This window comes from Hydra vulgaris, chromosome 09 (genome assembly GCF_038396675.1).
Source record: "Hydra vulgaris chromosome 09, alternate assembly HydraT2T_AEP".
Classification (NCBI taxonomy): domain Eukaryota; kingdom Metazoa; phylum Cnidaria; class Hydrozoa; order Anthoathecata; family Hydridae; genus Hydra; species Hydra vulgaris.
The window spans coordinates 28,611,211-28,633,060 of record NC_088928.1 but is presented as its reverse complement, the minus strand read 5'-3'; the positions used below and the strand labels follow the sequence as shown (position 1 = coordinate 28,633,060).

Genomic DNA, 21,850 nt, shown 5'->3' with positions numbered 1-21,850 from the left:
ATTAATTGTTTGTTATTTATACTAAATGTAAATTTATGTTTAAAAAAATTTTATAATTAAATTTAGAGCAAAAATCTTATATATCTTCTTTTTTATGGAGAATTTATTTTTTAAAATAGTTAGAATTTATTAGAGAAGTTATCTACTTTATTGCTAAAATTTTAAAAATTAACAAATAAACTGAATTTTATTTTAACAAACTTATAGTTATATATATACAGCTGCGAAAAATAAAATAGCACCACCACCAAAAATTGGTTGAAATTAGAATTTTTAACTATTTTGGATAGTTTGAAAATCTTTTAATTATAAATTTTTTTAAACATAAATTTACATACATATTTAAAAGTAAAATGACTTAATTTTTATAAAAACAAAATATACAAGTTTAAAAAAAATATATACTTGTCATGATAAGCTCGGTAGAAGAGAAAGTTTCTGATTCTACACTAATAAAAAAATAAAATAATTTGGAGCACAATATCATTTATTTTTGGTAAAAGGCAAATTATTGTAACAATTATTGAAATTGTTCGACTAGCAGATCAATATTTGCGTTTTTCATAATGAAATCAACGTTTGACGCTAGGCCCGAAATTGTCAATGAATTATTCAAATTCGACTGAAAATGAATAATTCATCAGCATCTAGCTGTATTTTTTCCCAGCATGAAATACGCAACATATTAGTTATTTTATTGCCTCTTCGACTGGTTTTTAGAAACTTATGTTTTTAAGATAATCTACTTACAAAACTATGTTTATAAACATAAAACATATGTATATACATATACGTGAACGTAACGAAAATAACTAAAAAATCCGTAATTAAATAAAAGGGGACATAATATATCTTCATTTCAATTATTTATTTAATGGATGTATTATAGTTTTTTATTGAATGAATTTATGTAGTTTTCTTGTATTTTTTAAATTTTGGTACCGGAAAAAAAAATCTTCATTTTTATTTGATTTATCGGTAAACGGTTAACTGGTATTGCAATCTCTACCCATAATTATATCATATCGGGGTATTTATTATTCAAAATCACAGCACAAAAATAAGATAAGGTAGTTTAAAACCAAAATTTTGCAATATTTTGGAATCTTCTGATGTAAAAATTTTTGTTATTTTTGTCATGAAAGTTTTATTTTTTATTTGAAAAATGAAGAAAAAATAGAATTTTTTATTTTAACTGAATAGAATGAAAACTCATTTTTTATTACTTATAATTATAATATAATTTGTATTTTTATGATTTTTAATATAATTTATTATACGTGAAGTTAACAAACAAAGAATGAAAAGGAGTGAAAAACTACGCTACAAAAAAGTAGGTCAGGTGCCTTGACTGCCATTACTCGTAGAAAACAATTAAAACTTATACGTTTATTGCAAAAAAAAATTGTTTAAAATTATTGGGGTACAACCCCCAGCGTCTCATCTCCTTAGTCCATAGGGTTAACGGTCCTAAAAACAATTTTAACGTGCACCTTTATCGGGGCTACACAAAAGCTGAAAGTTTCAGAGCTTTAGTTAGTCTGGTAGATAGTGAAAAATCCTTTGACAGAAAAGAAATTTATAATCTATATTTAAATTATATTTATATTGACAGGGTATAAAAAATTACCGGGAATTAATTCTAATTTTCTTTGGACTTTAGCAATTAAGATGTTTTTTTGTTGTTGTTGTTTACTGAAGGTGTTAAGTATGCTAATATTATGATTTCTATTACATTTCACACATTTATATAACTGATTAAAATACTTATAAATATATCCTCTTTCCATATAAATAAAAACGTCCTTGTTTTTATGTTTTTCCTACTTCCTTTTTCAGTTATAAAACATATAATAGAAAAATGATTGTTATTACAAAAATAGAAAACCAAGGATTTTTTAGTACCTATTTGAAGCGTTAGCAGGGCCGTCTCTACCATTAGGCGAGACTATGCGACCGTCTAGTCTCGCCTAATGCTAGTTTTTAAATTAATTTTTGTTCTAGTACTATTATTTATTCTCTACATAGCATTAGAAATCAAAATATATAAGAATCAAAATCATTTGGAATATAAAAGACCAATAAGAATAGCAATAACTGTAAAACTGACTTATGGAAGGGAGCAGCTTTGAAAAAACGTATTTGTGAAGAACGCATGTATTTAAATTAAGTAAAGAGAATTATTTTATGAAGACAATACTTATCCTCGCAACTGTCACTTGAATATGTTGCTATTTGATTAAAAATGGACAAACTAGACGATTTTTTTGTTTTTTATGACAAAAAGGAAACATTTGGATAAAATTTGTAAGACTTTCCTGACCACATTTTAAACAAGTGGTGAACTTTATGTTATTTATTATATAGAATATTTTGTTCTATTTACAATGAAGCAACAAATTTCATTAAAAATACTACTTTGTTTACATAAATAGTCATTTACTTTCTAAGACGCTATCGGGGCAATTTTGAAAAAAATGAAGGAGAAAAAATCAAAACCTTTGAATTTTTGTTTATAAAGCGGCTAAAGTAAAACTTTTTATTAAAGAACAAGAAATTTCGAAAACTTATGCAAAACCCTAAAAACAAAAGCCAAACTGATAAGAAAATAATTTAATCAATGGTGATTTTAATTTTACAAATATAATGTTTTTAAATAATAATTATGTTGAGTTAAAACATTTCTACACTTTTGTTAAACCTCTTCCTTGGTGATTCCTTCGTTTTAAACTACAAAAATGACAAGAGAGAATGACTGATGTGGTGGCGCACCTATAGGATGTAATGGGCGCATTACAAAAAAAGTAATGTGAGAATTAAAATAGTATCAAGCTAATTTAAAATGAATAAAAAACAAAATAATAAACCGGGATTCCGATTTGAACCCTCGTCAACCAGGTTTTGAGACATACTAGTTAGTCTATTAGTTAGTGAGTTAACTCACTGAGCTTACTTGCCGCTGTGTTAACAATGAAAAATTAAGATTTTTTAGCGAAGTGCTTAAACACTGAAAATACGAAACAGAAAATAAGTTTTTTCGATAAGGTGTAAAAAATGGTTCGACTTAACAAAGTATAAGTAATCCGAGGTTTTAAAGGAACAGAAAGTAAATAGTTCGAGATAACAAAAGTTTAAGTAACTCGGTTTTTAACTTAAAAATGAAAAATGCCTAGCTTCTATTCTGTAAGCTTATACTTATGTATTTGAACTCTAATATGTATCAGTGCCGGATATATGAAAACTAGGGCCCCAGGCACTATTACTATTAAGAGGCTCATTTTTGCATAAAAAGGTTATTTTCGGGGGATTATTGAGTAATAAAGTACGTACATTTAATTATGTAAATATTTACCAATGCACATAAGTCTTTTCTTTATAAATAAAAAATGTTATGTGAGAAATATGTTATTTATTAAAAAAAATTTTAAACATGCTACTTTTTTTTACTAGTATTATTGATTAATTAACAATAAAATATTATATTTAAATATTGTTCAAATTAAAAAATAAGTTTTAAAAATTTTTGGGGGCCCCTAAATATTGGGTGCCCCTGAGCCATGGCCTAATTGAGCCTATTGGGTAATCGAGCACTTTTATATATATGTAGCTGAAGTGGAGCAGAATAATAATTTATTAATTGTTCTCAAAATTTCAAAGTTATACATCAACATGCTCTAAATTAAGAGTCATAGAATATATAATAAATTATTTCTAAGTCTTGTCCGAGAAAAATCTTTTAATAAAATGTTTTATCCTTATATTTTCATCAAACAACAATTTCCAATAATGACAAAGCGTTGCATATGGAATGTTGGAAGTCTTTGTTGTTTCTCAAACGCTTTTTATTTCCTCATTAAAACTAATACTTTTACTAAAAATCTTTGTTTTTAAAATAGTTCTTCAATGCATTAGAGGTATTATAACAGTTCACAAAAAATAATCTCTCAAATTGGACAAGAGTTTTTATACTTGACACTCAAATTCAAACATGATGTTTTTACGGAGAATATTAACGTCAATTTTATACAAGATACGACCGCGTTTCACCCCTAACAAATACTGGCTCCTAATGAAATAATGACTCATTCCTCCCTAAGCAGTGCAGCTAAATTAAAACATTAGATGCGCAATAAGAAAGTGGTTTATACATTACGTAATGTTTATTATTAAACTATCAACCACTATCTGATGTCTCAAAATATCCGGTATGCTCATTAAAGAAGTTTCAAAGAATACTAAAACTTTACTTTTGCATAGAAAATAGTGGACGACACCGCTAGCGCAGACACTCGCACCAAGATTTTTGCACAAGAGTTTCACAAAAATTTGATAGTTTTAGCAATAATTTGCATGTAATTAATTTGTTAAAGTTTGGCGTCTATTTCTTTTCCCGTTTTAGCTGTGGGACCAATGATATTGTCAAAACAGCGATTAAACTTCCGGAAGGAGAAAAACATAAGATTTTAAAATTTTAAAAAGTAAGGAGTTAAAAAATGTAATATAGGTCAAACACAAGAAAAAAATCCTAACTTTCAAAGGTAAAATTGTTTTTATTTTATGAACTTATTTTTCATATTTGATTTTCTAAAAATTGAGTAACTAAATTAATAAAATTTCAACTTTTTAAAATATAATCTTTACATATATAAATATACATTTACAAATTAATAGAGAAAGAGAGGCAAAAAAAATTCTTAACGAGAAAGAAATTATAAATAATCTTGAAATGTGCGGATATTGCAATGGTTTTTTTTCAAAACGTTTTTTAAGCAGACACATTAAAAACTGTGATCTAAACACATCCAAACCAATCATTTATGTTCTAATCAGCTTAATTAAAAACAATTCATCTTCATTATTTCCAAACGAATTCGTAATCAATGTCCTTGGAAATATGAGAAATGATGAAGTGAGTAAAATTTGCAAACAAGACAATATCATTTTAACTGTTGGTCTAAAATTGTATGACAAAATGAAAAAAAAGCTGGATAAACAATCAGAAGTTCTAAAATCTGTACGAAATGGTATGAGGCGCATTGGACATCTATATTCTATATTTAAGATAAATAAAAAAGTTAAACATGTATATAATAATGCAATGGACATGTTTAACAGAATAAACTTTGATGCATTTAGAACAGCAATCGATGAATACACTATTGCAGGAGATTATTTAAAATCAGGTTTAAAAATAGTTTATCATTAATCAAAAAAGCAGCAAAAAATATCAAAGGAACAGTACTGACTGAAAATGGTGATAAGCTAACTTTTAAAGAAAATGACATGGTTGCAAAAAAAAAGGCGCAAGAAATAGATATGTTTGTGTCCATGTTTGATACTTGGAAAAGTTATATATTTGGAGACGCAGAGTATGACATCAACAAAAGGCGTCAACAAAAACTGAGAAAACCAAATATGTTGCCTGATGAAGAAGATGTTGAAATTCTCCAAAACTGTATAATCCAACGATTAGAAAGTATAATGAATGATAATTTTATTTTTTGGGATAACCACATATATATAGAAGTTAGAGACTTAATTTGCACTTGCCTAACATTGCTAAATGCCAGACGTGGTGGGGAACCAGCAAGGTATATATTATTTATTTTGCATAAAATCAAAATATATTTCAGCAATGATTATTTTTAAACAAACTTTTATACACAATAGCTATTCAAACTTTTAGGTGGTTTTTAAAACGTTAACTACTTCTTTATCAAACAAAACAAGAATTCTATAAACTTGTTCAAATTAAAAAAAAAAATCGCCTTAACAAAATTGCTTACTGCTTATGTAAAATTGCTTAGAGCTTAGGTAAATCGCTTTAACCATAATGCTTTTAAACAAGGCTTGATATGCAAAACAATTGTGGCCAAGTTGTCAACAAAAAAAACTATATGCGTTGTTATATAAGGCTGCACGCATCTCCTGAGATGGCCTGGTGTTTGTACATATCCCCTCCCAATATCTTTATTTTTATCCCGCAACCTCAATAAGCATGCAAGGGGGGAAAGATCGACATAAAATTACAAAAAAATTTTGCAATTAGACTTTTTATGCTAATTTTGAGCTCGGTATATTATAAAAAACACTTTTGAATGAAGTAACAAATTAATTCCACTGATTGATAATAATAAACACATTTTATTTAAATTATGATACATGTATTTATTTTTTTGGTAATATAAAATTTTCTGTTTATTAAATAAATCTTTTTAAGCTATTCTTATCAATTGCTAAGTGAAAAACGAATGTTAAGTAACATAACTTAAACTAATTGTTGTTAATAAAACTGGTTTTTATCAGCATTAAAATAACTTTTAGATTAAAATCGCTATAAAATTAAATTTAAAAATGTTTTAAAGGCTAAATTATTAAAATTATAATTAAATGATATAAGACAATGATAAGAAATAAAATAAATAATAAAATATTAACTTGAATTAAATATAAAAGTTTGTTACTTTATCTAGTTACTTCTGAAGTTACTGTTTTAATAGCAAAAATAAAATCAGGCTGCGTAATTAAATAATAGTTTCTGCTTTAAAGATAAGTGGAAAAAAAAAAAGAAAAAAAAAGGACTCCTAAATAAAATATTTAAAATGTTTCATTTTATTCTTAAGAAAGAAAATAAAGCTAACTTATTAATCTATAAATAGAATAACTTAAATTAAAAAATGACAAAAAAAGCGTTTTGATTTGATTTTTAAATTAAATAAATAATTAAAATACAGAGTGATTAACAGGAATTTAGCATATCACGATCTTGATTGCTTTTCACAACTTCGAGTTTTTCACTAAAATAATAATTTTTGAGATTTATTTTTCTTCTACATATATTTAAAGGGTAAAAATATATGAAATCATCCAAAAAAATTAATTTTCGACACCCTTACATCTCAGAATTTGTTTATTTTTACACCACTTGCAGTCCATATCAAAAAAATAATAACTGCAAAAATTTTAGTTTAAAATACCAATGGGTTCCAGAGATATCGTCACTTGAAATAATGCTGACTCAGCATTTTAGTGATTTTCTGAAGCGACTACAAAGCAACTTTGACATACAGTATCTTCATAATGGCTTGGGGAAGTTTCCTAAAATTTGGTACTCTAATAGATTTTAACTTGAGGAATCCAAAAAAAGCACCCTCAAGACTCAATTATCTCAAGAAATGCCTCCTTTGTCCAATTTTGTTCAAAATTATTGACTTGTAAATTAGTGATTTTTGGAGGTAAAATAAAGACTGTGGCCCAAAATCCCGAGTAAAAAGTTTAATTGTATATCATTATTTCATTTTAGGTCTACTGAAAAAAATTTGATTCATCAATTGTCTCTCTAATACATGATCAAAATTTGCATTTAAAAATGGTGTCTTTTTAGAAAAATTTAAATTTTGTAACAAAAGCAATTAAAATATTTTGTAAAACATTTATTTGAATAAAACATCAAATAGTGTTATTTATTGACTAGTTTAGGATATTTATAGTCATGGGCCAAGGAAGACGCCCTCCCCTCCCACGTAAGGCCCCCACGCCGCCCCCAATTTCCCTAGATTTAAAAATTTTTTTTTTTTTTACATAAAATGAATAAATAATAGTTGATTGTTAAAATACATTTTAAAAACATATTTTTTCAGTTTAAGTTTGAGAAACAGTTTATTTGCGTTACTTCAAATCGATAAATACTTACCTCTTATTTCAAAGATCTTTTTACGATTTTAAGTCATAAATTTTAAAACCAAAGATATTAAAACATTTTTAAAACATTTTGACAATCAATATCTTTATGTAGTTTTAGACTAATATAGTCATTGACATAATAAGATGGGAGTGATTTGTGATTTATTTAAACCCCCACCCCTCCTTCTCAGCCTACAATTCAAGAATTTGAAAAAAATAAAAGACATTTTAAATGCAAAATAGGTAAATAAAATAAAAACAAAATTATTTTAAACATAATTAATTTTTTTTTGGAACCAACAGTTTATATTCTTCAAATCTAAATCAGATATGTTGTATGTACGACCTGATATTGTTCGCGGTGTAGAAATTAGGCATATAACTTCAGAATTGAGCACCCAACACTCATCAGTTCTCATTGGCCAAAAGAAATTTTTACCTGGTCCATGTGGATGCATGAATCTGACTTTTATATCAAGCTCACTTACATCTTCAACAATCTCTACCCACCAAAATCCATCATAAAAACATGCAATATAATCCATTTTTTTAATATTTAATGAAATATCTACATAATGTTTGCTTTTTGGAATGATATCAAATATTTCAGTGCATGCATCAGTACTTATTTTTTTATAACTTATAGTGTTTGGAGTAATTGGAATAAAATGATGATACATCCTTGTGCCAGGAACTGTTCTTCCACCTAAATATCTTTTTTCTAATTGTGCTCGTGTTTGATCAATTTCTTCTTTTGAAAATAACTTAAATAAAATTCCATTTATCTTGGCTTTACAAAAGGAGTACATTAAATTAACATCTAAAATCTGCCCAGTAGTTATTTGTTTTAGACTTTCTTGACATACTACTCTTTTAACAGTCCCACCAATACCATCACAGGGGGATTTACCATGACTGGTAGCAAAAAATACCCATTCAGCATTTAAATCAAAGTCTTTACTGTGATGACAAAGATTGATAAAATTTTTAAAATTTTTAAATTGTGCTGCACAACCATCGGAAAAGTATTTCACACTTGATACATCAGGTAGATTTTCTTTGATATATCTAGTTATATGTTCCCGAGTCTTGTAAATAAATCCTGTGTCATGATCAACATCTTCTGAAAGGTAACAAAAAGATTTATGTTTGAGAAGTTTGTTCTCTATAAAATAAAGTACAATTGTATAAAGTGAGCATTGACTTTTGCTCCAGTGATAACTTTGAACCTCATCCTGAACAACATATTGATAGTTTTCAGCAAATCTCCTAAAATTAAGCATTCGTTTTGGTTAAGATTTTCTTTACAGTTTTTTAAGTATCTACTTTGTGTTTTTGCAATATATGAATGAGTGGTAAGGTTGTCAATGCTGTCACATAATAAATCATTAAATTCATCTAGTGGCAATGACCATAAACTCCTGCACTAAAAAACTTTTTAACACTTCAATACCAGGGCAATGGTTACATCGATGCAACATACATTCTGCATTTTCAAGAGAGCAAACAATCAATGCCATGAAATCTTTATAACTTTTATTCCACCTAATGGCATCAATGAGAAATTTTGTATTTTGGTGATGTATGCAAACACATACATTGTGGGTACCTGACGCATTAGTTGTAATACACCATTTAGGTTTAAGAGTACAAAATTTTGACAAACTGACTTTGACGTTAGGGTAGTCTTTTTTAAATGCAACATGTAATTCATTAAGATTGAGTAGCAATAATCTTTTTTGAACATGTTGGTTTTTCTTAATACTTACATAATCTTTTTTTCCTGGCATCATTCTTGAAAATTCATCACTTTGATAAAAGTTAATCACTAAATTAACTGTTTCTGGTAAAAGTGGGTTTCCAGTTTTTTTTCCGGGTAATGATAGAATTCCATTCTCATTTTTAACTTTTCTTGCTGTTTGAACAAGATACTCAGACACTTCAAAGTAGCTTGATATCTTTTTACGTGTCCAAGATTTTGGTGCGAGTGTTAACATTTGCACCTTATGGCAATAAGAGTCAGTCTCTGAAATTTTTTATTTCATACATTAAAATGTCTAGATCATGGTCATTGTTAATGTTGTTGTTTAAAATGGGGCTTTTTATTTCTGTTGTTAAAAAAGTTTCTTTAATATTATATGCTAATGAGACCATTTTTGCAACTCTGTCAATAGTGTTCTCAAACTTTTGTTTTGCTACAGGCAATTTGCTGTGTTTTGAAAGACTTTTTAGTTTGACTGGTGAAATTCCAAGCAATTCTATAGTGGTATCTAACTTAATTTTTTTCTCACTTTTGGATTCCCATTCCTCTTGTGAATTTAAATCGTCATCAGTTTCTATTGCTTTTTTGTAACATTTACTGCAGAATTTCCAACCTGGGGTTACATAAACATTATTTTTTTGCAAATAGTTTGCCATGTCTATGGAAATCTTTATATTACCTAAAAAACAAATTTAGTTTTACGTGGTTAAAATAACTGAAATTATCAAACATTTTATAAATAATAAATTATTTTCTTTTAATTTCCATATCAATTCTGTTGTAAATAAGGTAAGATTACCTTTTATAGCAATTTTTTTACTTTCCTTGTGTGTTCCAAAAGGATTGCAACACTTTGTAATTTTTCTCTCAAAATATTTTCCATAGAATTGCTCATGATAACAACATATAATTCTTATTGAACTATATTTTTCCTTTAAATTTGCTCGCCATATTATTTCTTCTTGTTTTTCACAAGGAAGATCTTTAAATTGAACAAAACCTTGTTTTCTTGAAAATCCAGTTTTGTGGCAATGAATGTTAAGACTTTCTCCATATTAATTATTTTTATTATTATGATATTTCTCCATATTAATTATTTTTATTATTTATTACCTAACAAAATAATATAAAAACTATAAAATTAAAAGTAATTCTTTAAGAAAATACAAACGAGTAAATATCTTTAAAAAGAACGAAACAAAACTTATGTTTGTTTTTTATATAAAAGGAGGTTTTAAGTCACCAATTTGAAATAATGAAAATTTTTTTTTTTCAAAATTAAAATTAAATTGTATGTTTTTGCATTGTTTATTCATTTTATGCAAAAAATCTAGGGAGACTGGGGGAGGGGCGTAGGGACCTCCCGCGGGAGGGGAGGGCATCCCCCTTGGCCCATGACTATAAATGTCCTAAACTAGTCAATAAATGACACTATTTGATGTTTTATTCAAATAAATGTTTTAAAAAATATTTTAATTGCTTTTGTTACAAAATTTAAATTTTTCTAAAAAGACACCATTTTTAAATGCAAATTTTGATCACGTATTAGAGAGACAATTGATGAATCTAATTTTTTTCAGTAGACCTAAGATGAAATAATGATATACAATTAAACGTTTTACTCGGGATTTTGGGCCACAGTCTTTATTTTACCTCCAAAAATCACTAATTTACAAGTCAATAATTTTAAACAAAATTGGATAAATGAGGCATTTCTTGAGATAATCGAGTCTTGAGGGTGCTTTTTTTGGATTCCTCAAGTTAAAATCTATTAGAGTACCAAATTTTAGGAAACTTCCCCAAGCCATTATGAAGATACTGTATGTCAAAGTTGCTTTGTAGTCGCTTCAGAAAATCACTAAAATGCTGAGTCAGCATTATTTCAAGTGACGATATCTCTGGAACCCATTGGTATTTTAAACTAAAATTTTTGCAGTTATTATTTTTTTGATATGGACTGCAAGTGGTGTAAAAATAAACAAATTCTGAGACGTAAGGGTGTCTGGATGATTTCATATATTTTTACCCTAAAGGAGATTTTACAAAAATGACAATGAGGTGTTTCTGAAATGACCCGTTCAAATATTGTTTATTAGTATTTATTAAATAACAATGAAATAATTTTTGAGATTAAATTTTATAAAAAACTGAAATAATATTACTAGGTTACTTTTAATTGACTGGAAAGTTGCAGAAGAAGGTGGTTGGATCAACTCACAACAAATTAAAGAACTTGATGAACTTGATGAAAAACTAGCTAATGCAATACAAGTTGCATATATGACTGGGAAGGTATATTTCTCATATTTATGAGTTGCTACTGGTATGCTGAATGATTTAGCATACCAGTAGCATTTAGTAATTAGTACTAGTACTAAATGTAACTATTAACTAGTACTAATACTAATACATATTAGTATGTATTAGTAACTAGTAACTAGTACTAGTACTAATACATACTAGTACGCATTTGAAAACTAATAAATTTATAACAACATTTTTTTATTAAAAAAAATATATATATCTTGCTCAGAAAAATATTACAATATAATCAAAACGTTGTCATAACTATTTCATTCTACCCGCTATTTCATTTTTCCCTGTTTTACTCTATACTTTATTTTGGAATTTTATCTAAAGAGACCACCAAGTCCATGTTGTGTTTATATTAAAGAGAATCATCATCATCATCATCATCATCATCATTGTTTTAGAGTCCTTGTTTCCATGCTTGCATGGATTGGACTTTTCTCATAATGATTTTTCTCAAAAATCTGTCTTAACCATCTTTTTTCCTTAAATATAGCCTTTTTAAATCATCTGATACACACTCTTTTAACATTTTTCTGCTTCTATCTCTACCTTTTTCTCCTGAAACTTTTAACTATATACATGCTGATAACCAATCATTTGCGTCCTTGCGCTCTCCATGCCTAAACCATTTTAATCTTCCCTGACACACCCTATCAGATATACTCACTATGTCTAATTTAATCTTGAATGAAAGTTATAAATGAGTGTTATGAAAAAAATTTTTTTTTAAATAAAACTAAAAAATAAATGTGTACCAAGAAAATTTAATCTGCAGTCGAAGCTCAACTTCTTATTTTCTGCGGTATCTAAAGTCTTTAAAATAAATACGTTTTTCCAGACGAAATTTACAGACTTGATAATTTAATCAAGTTCATTTAATTGCTATAAATTTTAGTACATGACTTCATTAAAGTTTTTTTTATTGTATTTTTTTTAAATCTACAAGCAGTAAATTATATAAATTTAATTTATTACTACTTAAATCTTTTAAAACTATTTCTCTGATTAATTTTAAAAACAAAGACAGCTTTAATCAACAAGCTGTCTTCAAACTTCAAGTTAAGTGAAACATTAATTTTCTTGCGAACATTTCACATTAAAGAAACCGACTCCAATTTTTGCAACAACTGAAATCGATGATTTCAGAGCAAAAAATAACAAAGCATGTTTTAAGTTGTTGTTTCTATTAGCATTAAAATACTACATAAATTCTATATATTATATACAAACATATAATTACGCCATGAACATAAATGCAATGTATAAGCCTAACTTATTATATAGGCATATCTGCAACAAATAAACCTTTTGAAATATTTTTGAACTGCATTTAACAAAATTCTTAATTTTTCTATTGTCTTCTTTAATTTTAGCAGAGCTGTAGCAATGGGTGTGCGAGAGGGCGGAATTTTTTACATAATGTGAAAACTATATTTGTATCTGTACATATATAATATAAATTATATATGAATATGAATAAAACTTAAAATGACATGAATAAAATAACTTAAAATTACATAAATATGAATGAATAAAAAATATGAAAATATAACTTAAAATGACATTTAAAAAACGTTGAAATATTGCTATTATTAAAGTTTAATAAAAATGAAAAGTAGTTTGACCTTATATATTTTTTTTGGGGAAGAACACTAAAATTTAGTCTCGCACTAGGCGTCATTTTGGCGTGCTACAACACTGTAATTTAGTACATTAATTATATAACTCATGGATCCAAATTTTGTAAAGAAAGAAGTTCAAAATCAAGAAATGCAAATTTAAAAAAAAAAAACATAAAGTATAACATATTTAAAACATAATAGAACAAATTGTGTTATGTTAAAAATTTCCATTCCAGTATACATTTCCAATATATGTTCAATATATAATACTAATTTGATTTCAGGGCCGATGCCAATGCATCGGCCTGTACCCATCGGCATCGGTGCAACCCTAATAATAATTATAATAATAAACGTTTTAATATATAATAAAAGCTGTGTAATTAAAAATAAAACTCAACCCAACATCTTAAAAAAAGACTTTTCAGTTTTTCAAGTTTAATTTTTTATTTATATATTTATAAAATAAAATAAATTAGTTTTTTTTTTCTATGTAAGAAGAAAAAAATTTATAAAATCTTAAGGTCTTTTGTAAAAAGTCCACAATGACATCATGTACTAAAACTTATAGGAATTAAATGCACTCAAATAAACTTTTTAAAGACTTCACATACTGCAAAAAATAAAGAAAGTGAGCTTCAACTAAAATAACAGGATTAGTTTTTATTGGTATACATTTATTATTTAGTTTTAATCAAAAAAATTGTGATCAGTTTTTATATAACACTCTCTTAAATATGAACACAACATATCTTGGGACGAGGTGATACCTTTAAATTTTAGCCTATAGTTTAATTTATTTAGTTTATCTTTTAGGGAAACAATCATTTGGTACCAGTTTTAATTCCATTAGATTCAATTCCAGTACTTAAAAAATTGTCTAGTTTGAACATCAGAATCGAAGCAGGTATTTTAAAAAATAACCAATATCTTTTCCACTCAAAAAAGTAAAAATCATGTATCAGGTTGGCATGCACTGCATTTTTTTATGCACAAAAATTAAAGATAAATTAAAATATCCTAACAAACTTACCGCAACAGCTAACCGCAAAAAAGTAAGTACATTATTTGCAATTATGGATTTACCTCCTCAAGACAGAGAGCTGTTTTACCAACATATGGGCCATAGCAAAGATATTAATCAAAATGTTTATCAAGTTCCATCAGCTTTACTTGAAATAACTAAAGTTGGTCGACATTTGATTGATATTGAAAAAGGTAAAGCTTCTTTATTTACTTGATTCTAAAGTAATTAAAGTCATTAAATGATTTTTTTTTGCAGATTTGAATTTAATTTTTATCTTTATTTAAGGTAAACATAAGGTTGTTAACAGAACTGTGCTTCAAGCTCCAACTTCTGATGGTTTTAATTTTTTTTTATTACATTTTTAAATTTCATTATTATAGTTTTATTACATCAAAAAAATTGTTTATGATTTAAATAAACAATAACAACAAAATGAAACTGGAATGTATATTTAAATACAAGGTTATTTCATATGAAATCACATTGCTTTTAAAAGATTTTATGGGTATCATCTCGGATCTTGCAGATTTTATGTAAAAAATAGAACCCAGAAAAATTACCTTGATTGAACAACCCATTCAAAAATTATAATTAAATCAATCTTAAAATAATTGAAGAAGAAATCTTCCCAAAATTCAGTTACAAAAATTAGCTCAAATTAGCTTCTTGTGACTTATTTAGTATCAGAAAATATGAATAAACTTTAACAAAAATTATTAAAATAAGAAACTTAACAAACCAATTCTATAATTGTATTTTAAACGGACATTAACTACCTTAACCTTGACCAAATCCTGGTCCAACCCATACCAACAGCAAATGTGTCTACTACTCTTTATGTGCTCTCTAAGTCAGTCATGATTTTTATATTTAAATTTTTTTTGTTTAAAAAACAATTGTTTTGTTTTTATAGATAACTTCTAGATAATTCTCCTAATTGTCGTGTGCCTCTTTTTGAGATTATTAGATAAAGTAGATTTAACAAATTAGGATAAATTTGATTATAAAATAAAATATATAAACAACATTTTGTAGAATGTAAGAAGACATTTTTTTAAATTTACTCTCAAAAATCTACAAACCACAAAAAGCTTACATCAAATACTAAAAATGGAAGGAATTTATGTGTTTACAATAAATTATTAAGTCTGTAGATTGCGTCTATAAAAGAGCATATATTATACAGACTTTGATACAATACTAAAATGGAAACTATGAAAAAAACCTTAATGAGAAACTAAAACTCTTAGGAATTAAATGTGCTTGAATTAATTATCAAGTCAATTGCGTCTGTAAAAGGATATATTATAAAGACTAAAATTCTGTGCTAAAATGGAGAAGACGAGCCTTGAATAAAACAATAAAGTTTTTATATACATTTAATATTTATTTTTAATTTGCTATAAAACATTGCTTCCAACATTCTCTTTAATATGAACGCAACATTTTTTACAACATGGGTTGGCAATATCTACGAAATTGCTTGAAATCAGTCACACACAAAAAAAAATTAAATAATGGATTATTTAGGTGAAAAACTATATATTATATAAAATTTCATAGTTTAATATTGATTCGATAAGAACATTTGAATAGATTCAATCAAACTGAGATTTTCAGGGTTGAGTTTTTTTTTAAATTTAATTGTTAACCCTTAACACCTTGGTCCATTAAATGATATGGAATGATCAATGATAGAGAATGGTTGAATTATTTTTCTGTGAAATTTTATTTCAAAGGTAAACAAAAGGTTGCTTCAAACATCAACAGCAAATAATAATGATGGTTAATATTAAAAATTATTTTTATTATAATAGTTTACTGTTTTATTTGAGTACTTTACAACTATAAATAATTTAATGAAATAAAAAATATAAATTTAAAAATAGACCTGAAGGAAAACACAAACAACTCAACTGAGGATGGAAAAAATACTGATACTTTATACAGTAAGTATAATAAAAATTAAGTTCTTTCCAGATTTGTATAATATGATTAAAAAGCCTAAGAATCCTGCTCACTCTATTTTCTCTAATCCTTCTCACTCTATTTTATAAAAGTATTATTTTGCAATCTTAGGGTGGAAAACGAACAAAAGAGTCAACTTAGACGAGGAAAATGAATCGGGTAAATTAATAATTAAATAGTAACAATGGTAGTAACATTCTTGTGATTATAGAATCCCTTAAAAAAATTTTTTCACTTAATTGTATATCTTTTTTAAAATAACAGGTTTAGATGAAAAAAAGAAAAAAAACAGATTTCCAACACAATAAAGAAGCTGAAAGCAACACTGGTATCTATAATATAACCTAAATATACTATTAAATTTATATTGTAACTTATATATTAATTGAAGTTAGATAATATGAAAAAAAGTATTAATGTTTTTTAAAACTGCCCTACATGATATGATTTAAATAAAATATTTAGTATATTTATATTATATTATTAAAAAATATTATATTATAAATATTTAAAAAAATCATGGCATGGATAAAACATGGATTTTAATTTTATCAAAATTTTTCTATAGTTAAATAAAAAGAATATTTTGAAAAAATAAGTTAAAAACACTCTAATAATTTTTAAAATATAGATTGCAAGTACAATTGTATATAAAAAACACGCTTTTGAACATGTATTTTTTATAATGCAGCAAAAACAGACACTCGGCTGGAATAAACTTTTAAAGAACTAACAAAAAACTGCAAAAAGTTTTTTACAGCAAGTGACCTCCACCCGCATAGAGGGAGGGGTATAAAAACAGATAGAGGGAGGGTTTATTTACCAAAACTAATGTTAATACAGGCTTGGTTGGGAAAAGTGCGCGATCGCACTCTGTTCCTGACCACGATGGCATTCTGTTCCTGTTTCGTTTTATTTATCAACTACTAAAAGTCCAGTAAATAAAGTCCTGCAAAGTATAGAAAACTCTCATTACTATTGGTAATGAGAGTTTTCTATACTTTTTCAATAAAAGAAAAAGATTCAGCAATAACTAATATCACTAATTTATAAAGATTATCATGGCATAGTCAAGCATTTGAAAAAGGGTCGGTTTTTTGTCCAACGACAAAAAGTTATCTGAATTTAAAAAAATTTAATGTATTATAGTAAATATATTTTGGTTTTACTGACGCGGCATAGTTGCCCAAGTGTATATTGACTTAAAAAAAATGTTAAATAATAATAATAAAAAAGTGTAATAGATTTATTTTAATTTATATACTCATGTTTTATTTCAACAATATTCTAATAAAACAAATGCTAGTTGAGTTATGTAATAGATAAATAAAAGTTGCTTTTTTTAACAATTTCATGCTTTGCGTAGCTCGCAAAGTTTTTTATTAACATATTTGAAAAAATTCTTAATAGTAAGATGAAAACAGAAACAATTAAATCATTCAGTTACTTTGGTAATATCAAAACATTCTTTTCATTTAGCAGTATCTTTAAAATGTTAAAAAAAAATCCTATAAAAAATAATATATTTTAGTTTTTTATAGGATTTTTTTTTAACATTTTAGTATATACTAATAAAAATAAAAATGTATAAAAACTTAACAAAACTTTGATAATTTAAAATATTCATTTTTGTATACAATTAATAAAGATTTTAAACTTTTACGACCTAATAGATGTGGCTAATGATGATTATTACCTAATGAGCTTAAGTATTAAAATAATAGTTTTTTTGATAATATACTTTATAACCATTTACACTAAAAATCACAACAAAAACAAAACTCAAGGAATACTTTTTTTAAGAAAGTTTCTACAGAACATTCTAGAACTTTATTTCACTTAGTCAGTGTATTTTTTGAACCAATAGAATTTGTTTGTTCGTTGATTTGACTGGTTTTTAGTGTTCGCGAATATTCTTTATACTTTTCCTTTGCACCAAGATGTTTTGAGAACATTCAAGTTTATGAAAGTAGTTTATCTATATACGAAAAGTTTTTAAATACAGGCTAAAGAAACTTTTATAACTTTAATCATTTCTAATCAAATGTTTTTACATTAGCGATTGCTTTTAAAATATAAAAACATTTTTACATAAGCAAATGCTTTTAAAGCATTTGATAATATAAAAAACATATTAGAAAAGATTTAAGTTATGAAGTTAATTCTTTTAGCGGGAACTTATTTAGAACTCATCATTTTCCGGAAAAACATGGAAAATACATCAACTTTACATACATAAATATGAGTGTTCTCAAAAAATCTAAAAAACTGTGGCCAAGTGGTGGCAACTGAATATTATATGTATGGCCAGGAATAAAGTGCAATTGCACACTTACCAACCAAGCCTGATTAAATACGCTTACTTTTACATAATATTTAATATCAGGCCTTATCATAAAGTAGTAAATAAAAAATTATAAAAAGTCTTAGTTCAATTTCAAATAAAACTTTTTTAACAGTTTAAACTAAAAAAAATAAAAAAATAAGATTGCGGTCTAAATTAACTTTTATTTTTTTAAAAATCTTTTATTAAAAGAAAACTGAAAGATCAGCGATGTTATTTTCAAGACCTAGTAATGAACGTAAAACAATTAAAATTAATTTCTTTACCTAGTCAAAGAAAGTCTGACGCAGCAAAATATAGAGTAAAATGAAATAGTTAAGGATTTTAATATATTCATTTTTACTGGAAAAATATTTGTAGAAGTTGTATAGAATATCAACTCTACCATGAAATTCGGGGAGATTGAAATACGCAGATCTACGTGTAATTAAAACACTTAACAGCAAAAAACAAAAAGCCAGCAAAAAACAAAAAGCAACTAACAGTATCAATTAAAAAAACAATTAATACAAACAAATAAAAAAGCAACCAAATAAAAATTCATTTTTGTGATGATAGATGTAATATTAGAATAAATTGAACAATGATTGATTTAAAATGTATACAAAAAATCTATAGAGATTGATTGGTCACTTGAGACTTAATTAAATAATAAAAGCAGCTTTTAAAAGTGAGCAATTTTTTCACTTATTATTGGCGTATTTCATTCAAATCCATATTCCTTTTTAACTCATAACTTTTTTTCTTGAATAGCAAATTTAATTTTGAAAAAAGGTTCTTGTTAGCGTAAAAAGTTGTACCAGTTAAGTTTTTAAGTTCAATGATATCAAATTTAATTTCTAAGAATTTTTTTTCAACTCTTGGAAATTAAACTTGATAACTAAAAAAAGTTGACTTTTTAAAAAAAATTATCAAAAGCTTATTACGCACTTGAAAACTTTTTTTATTAAAAAATTGTTTTATTAAAACAATTTTTTTTTATTTAAAAATAAAATTTTACATCATCTTACTCAAAAAAATATTCTCTACAACATGATTAATTCACTAATTAATTAAGAGCGAAAGAATAAACATTGTCATAACTATTTTATATATATTATATATCTATATATTTTTGGACTTGGTAGTCTCTTTAACAGAACATATTTATATTTTAGGTCGTTCATGCTTTCAATGGAACACATATCAAGTAAATCATTTTGACTGTGCATTCGGCTCATTTAATAATGGTGTAAACCAGAACTGTTTTCCAGGTCATTTTAAAATGCAATGTTTATACTTTAAGTTAATTGTAATATGTCTCCTAAATATGTCAACTTTTCTCAAGGTCTATAAGTGTTTATAAATATGTCAACTTTTCTCAAAGTCTATAAGTGTTTATAAATATGTCAACTTTTCTCAAGGTCTATAAGTGTTTATAAATATGTCAACTTTTCTCAAGGTCTATAAGTGTTTATAAATATGTCAACTTTTCTCAAGGTCTATAAGTGTTTATAAATATGTCAACTTTTCTCAAGGTCTATAAGTGTTTATAAATATGTCAACTTTTCTCAAGGTCTATAAGTGTTTATAAATATGTCAACTTTTTTTTATAAGTGTTTATAAATATGTCAACTTTTTTTTATAAGTGTTTATAAATATGTCAACTTTTTTTTATAAGTGTTTATAAATATGTCAACTTTTTTTTATAAGTGTTTATAAATATGTCAACTTTTTTTTATAAGTGTTTATAAATATGTCAACTTTTTTTTATAAGTGTTTATAAATATGTCAACTTTTTTTTATAAGTGTTTATAAATATGTCAACTTTTTTTTATAAGTGTTTATAAATATGTCAACTTTTTTTTATAAGTGTTTATAAATATGTCAACTTTTTTTTATAAGTGTTTATAAAGTAAAAACAAGTAGTGCAAATCTACTAGAAACAACAGTATTCAAGAATTAAAAAAAAAATCAGTTAAAACCTGATATAGAACAATTAAAAAAATCAGCTATAAAATATATTTTGGGTACATTATCAGCACATTTATCAATGTTATACCGGTTCTTAACTGATTTTTTAAAACAAGTTCTCAAACCCATTTATAATAGACTTGCAAGACTTGTTTTCACTTTATAAACACTTATAGAACTTGAGGAATGGTTCATTATCCGGTGCACCTTCAACTAAAACCCTGCAAAATTTTATTAGCTTAAAAAAGTTAGAGGGTTTTCTATGAAGGTATTATCGTTTCCACAAAAAATATCTAATCCTATCAAGGAAGCACTTTCCCAATGATCGCAACAATTTTATTTTAACATAATTATAAAAATTTTATTTTAAAGAATTAAAGCATATGAAAGAATTCAGCAAGCGCTACAATGTTGATCTGCACAAAATTAGAACAAGAATAAACAATGAGCGTCGAAAAACTTTAAACCTACAAAAAAAAAAGAATGAAACAAATGCATATTTCAGAGTGATGAGCATATAATAGTAAGTTCTATTAACAAAAAAACTTTAAAAGAAAAATGTTTTTTACAAGTTTTGAAGAATTAAAGGGTTTCTTTACTATTTTTTTTTCATCAAAGAATTCATCAAAAAGGAGAATCTATACAAATTTTATTGAATAAAAAGTCACTATTAGAGCATAATAGTAAAACATATAGTATATATAGCATAATAAGTAAAACATTATTTAATGAAGTAGTTTGTAAATTAATATTTGGAACTGATTAATTAAATAATGTTAATTAAAATTAAGCAAAAAGTTTAATAAAACAAATATAACTTGCTTCAAGAATATTTAATATATCAAGGTTTTTTTATATGTTAAATTAACGTTGATATCTACGATTTATATTTAAAAAAAATATTTTATATGTAAGTTAAGTTTAATATTTGTATTTTATTTTTCTATTAATGTATTTAAATATTTCTATTTTTGCCAAAGAAAGTAATTAGTTTATAATACCATTAATAACTTTTATTAAACGTAAATTATTTTATAAATTGTACGATCAATAACAGGCATCAATAACAGATTGTTAAACAAAAAAGACTATTGGGGAGAATTTATACTAAGAATCACGAAGCAAGCAATTTCAATTAATGATTTAATATATTATATTTGTGAGTAAATAAAAGGTCT

At 25.8% G+C, this 21,850-nt stretch overlaps 1 protein-coding gene across 6 annotated transcripts; it reads left to right on the top strand.

Annotated features, from left to right (window-relative positions):
- Window positions 1–4,217: 4,217 nt before the first annotated feature.
- Window positions 4,218–21,327, top strand: LOC136084687 (uncharacterized). Of its 6 annotated transcripts, XR_010640764.1 has the most exons (10): window positions 4,246–4,538; window positions 4,672–5,591; window positions 11,611–11,737; window positions 14,197–14,598; window positions 14,693–14,743; window positions 16,297–16,356; window positions 16,487–16,534; window positions 16,640–16,703; window positions 19,877–19,972; window positions 21,045–21,327. XR_010640764.1 is itself a non-coding variant. In XM_065805238.1 (9 exons), the coding sequence occupies exons 4-8, from the start codon at window positions 14,337–14,339 to the stop codon at window positions 16,681–16,683; spliced, it is 465 nt and encodes a 154-aa protein (XP_065661310.1). In that variant the 5' UTR covers window positions 4,246–4,538; window positions 4,672–5,591; window positions 11,611–11,737; window positions 14,197–14,336; the 3' UTR covers window positions 16,684–16,703; window positions 19,877–20,300. The 6 variants fall into 4 exon arrangements, 2 of the variants coding, with proteins under 2 accessions (XP_065661310.1, XP_065661311.1); XR_010640762.1 differs by lacking the exon at window positions 21,045–21,327 and having other exon boundaries at window positions 19,877–20,300; XR_010640765.1 differs by lacking the exons at window positions 16,297–16,356; window positions 21,045–21,327 and having other exon boundaries at window positions 19,877–20,300.
- Window positions 21,328–21,850: the final 523 nt, after the last annotated feature.

Excerpts from the sequence above, each read along its gene's own strand:
- LOC136084687 (XM_065805238.1), top strand. The coding sequence starts at position 14,337 with ATGTATCAGGTTGGCATGCACTGCATTTTTTTATGCACAAAAATTAAA. Across the intron at positions 16,357-16,486 it reads AAATACTGATACTTTATACA|GGTGGAAAACGAACAAAAGA; the intron begins GTAAGTATAATA and ends TTGCAATCTTAG. Across the intron at positions 16,535-16,639 it reads AGACGAGGAAAATGAATCGG|GTTTAGATGAAAAAAAGAAA; the intron begins GTAAATTAATAA and ends TTAAAATAACAG.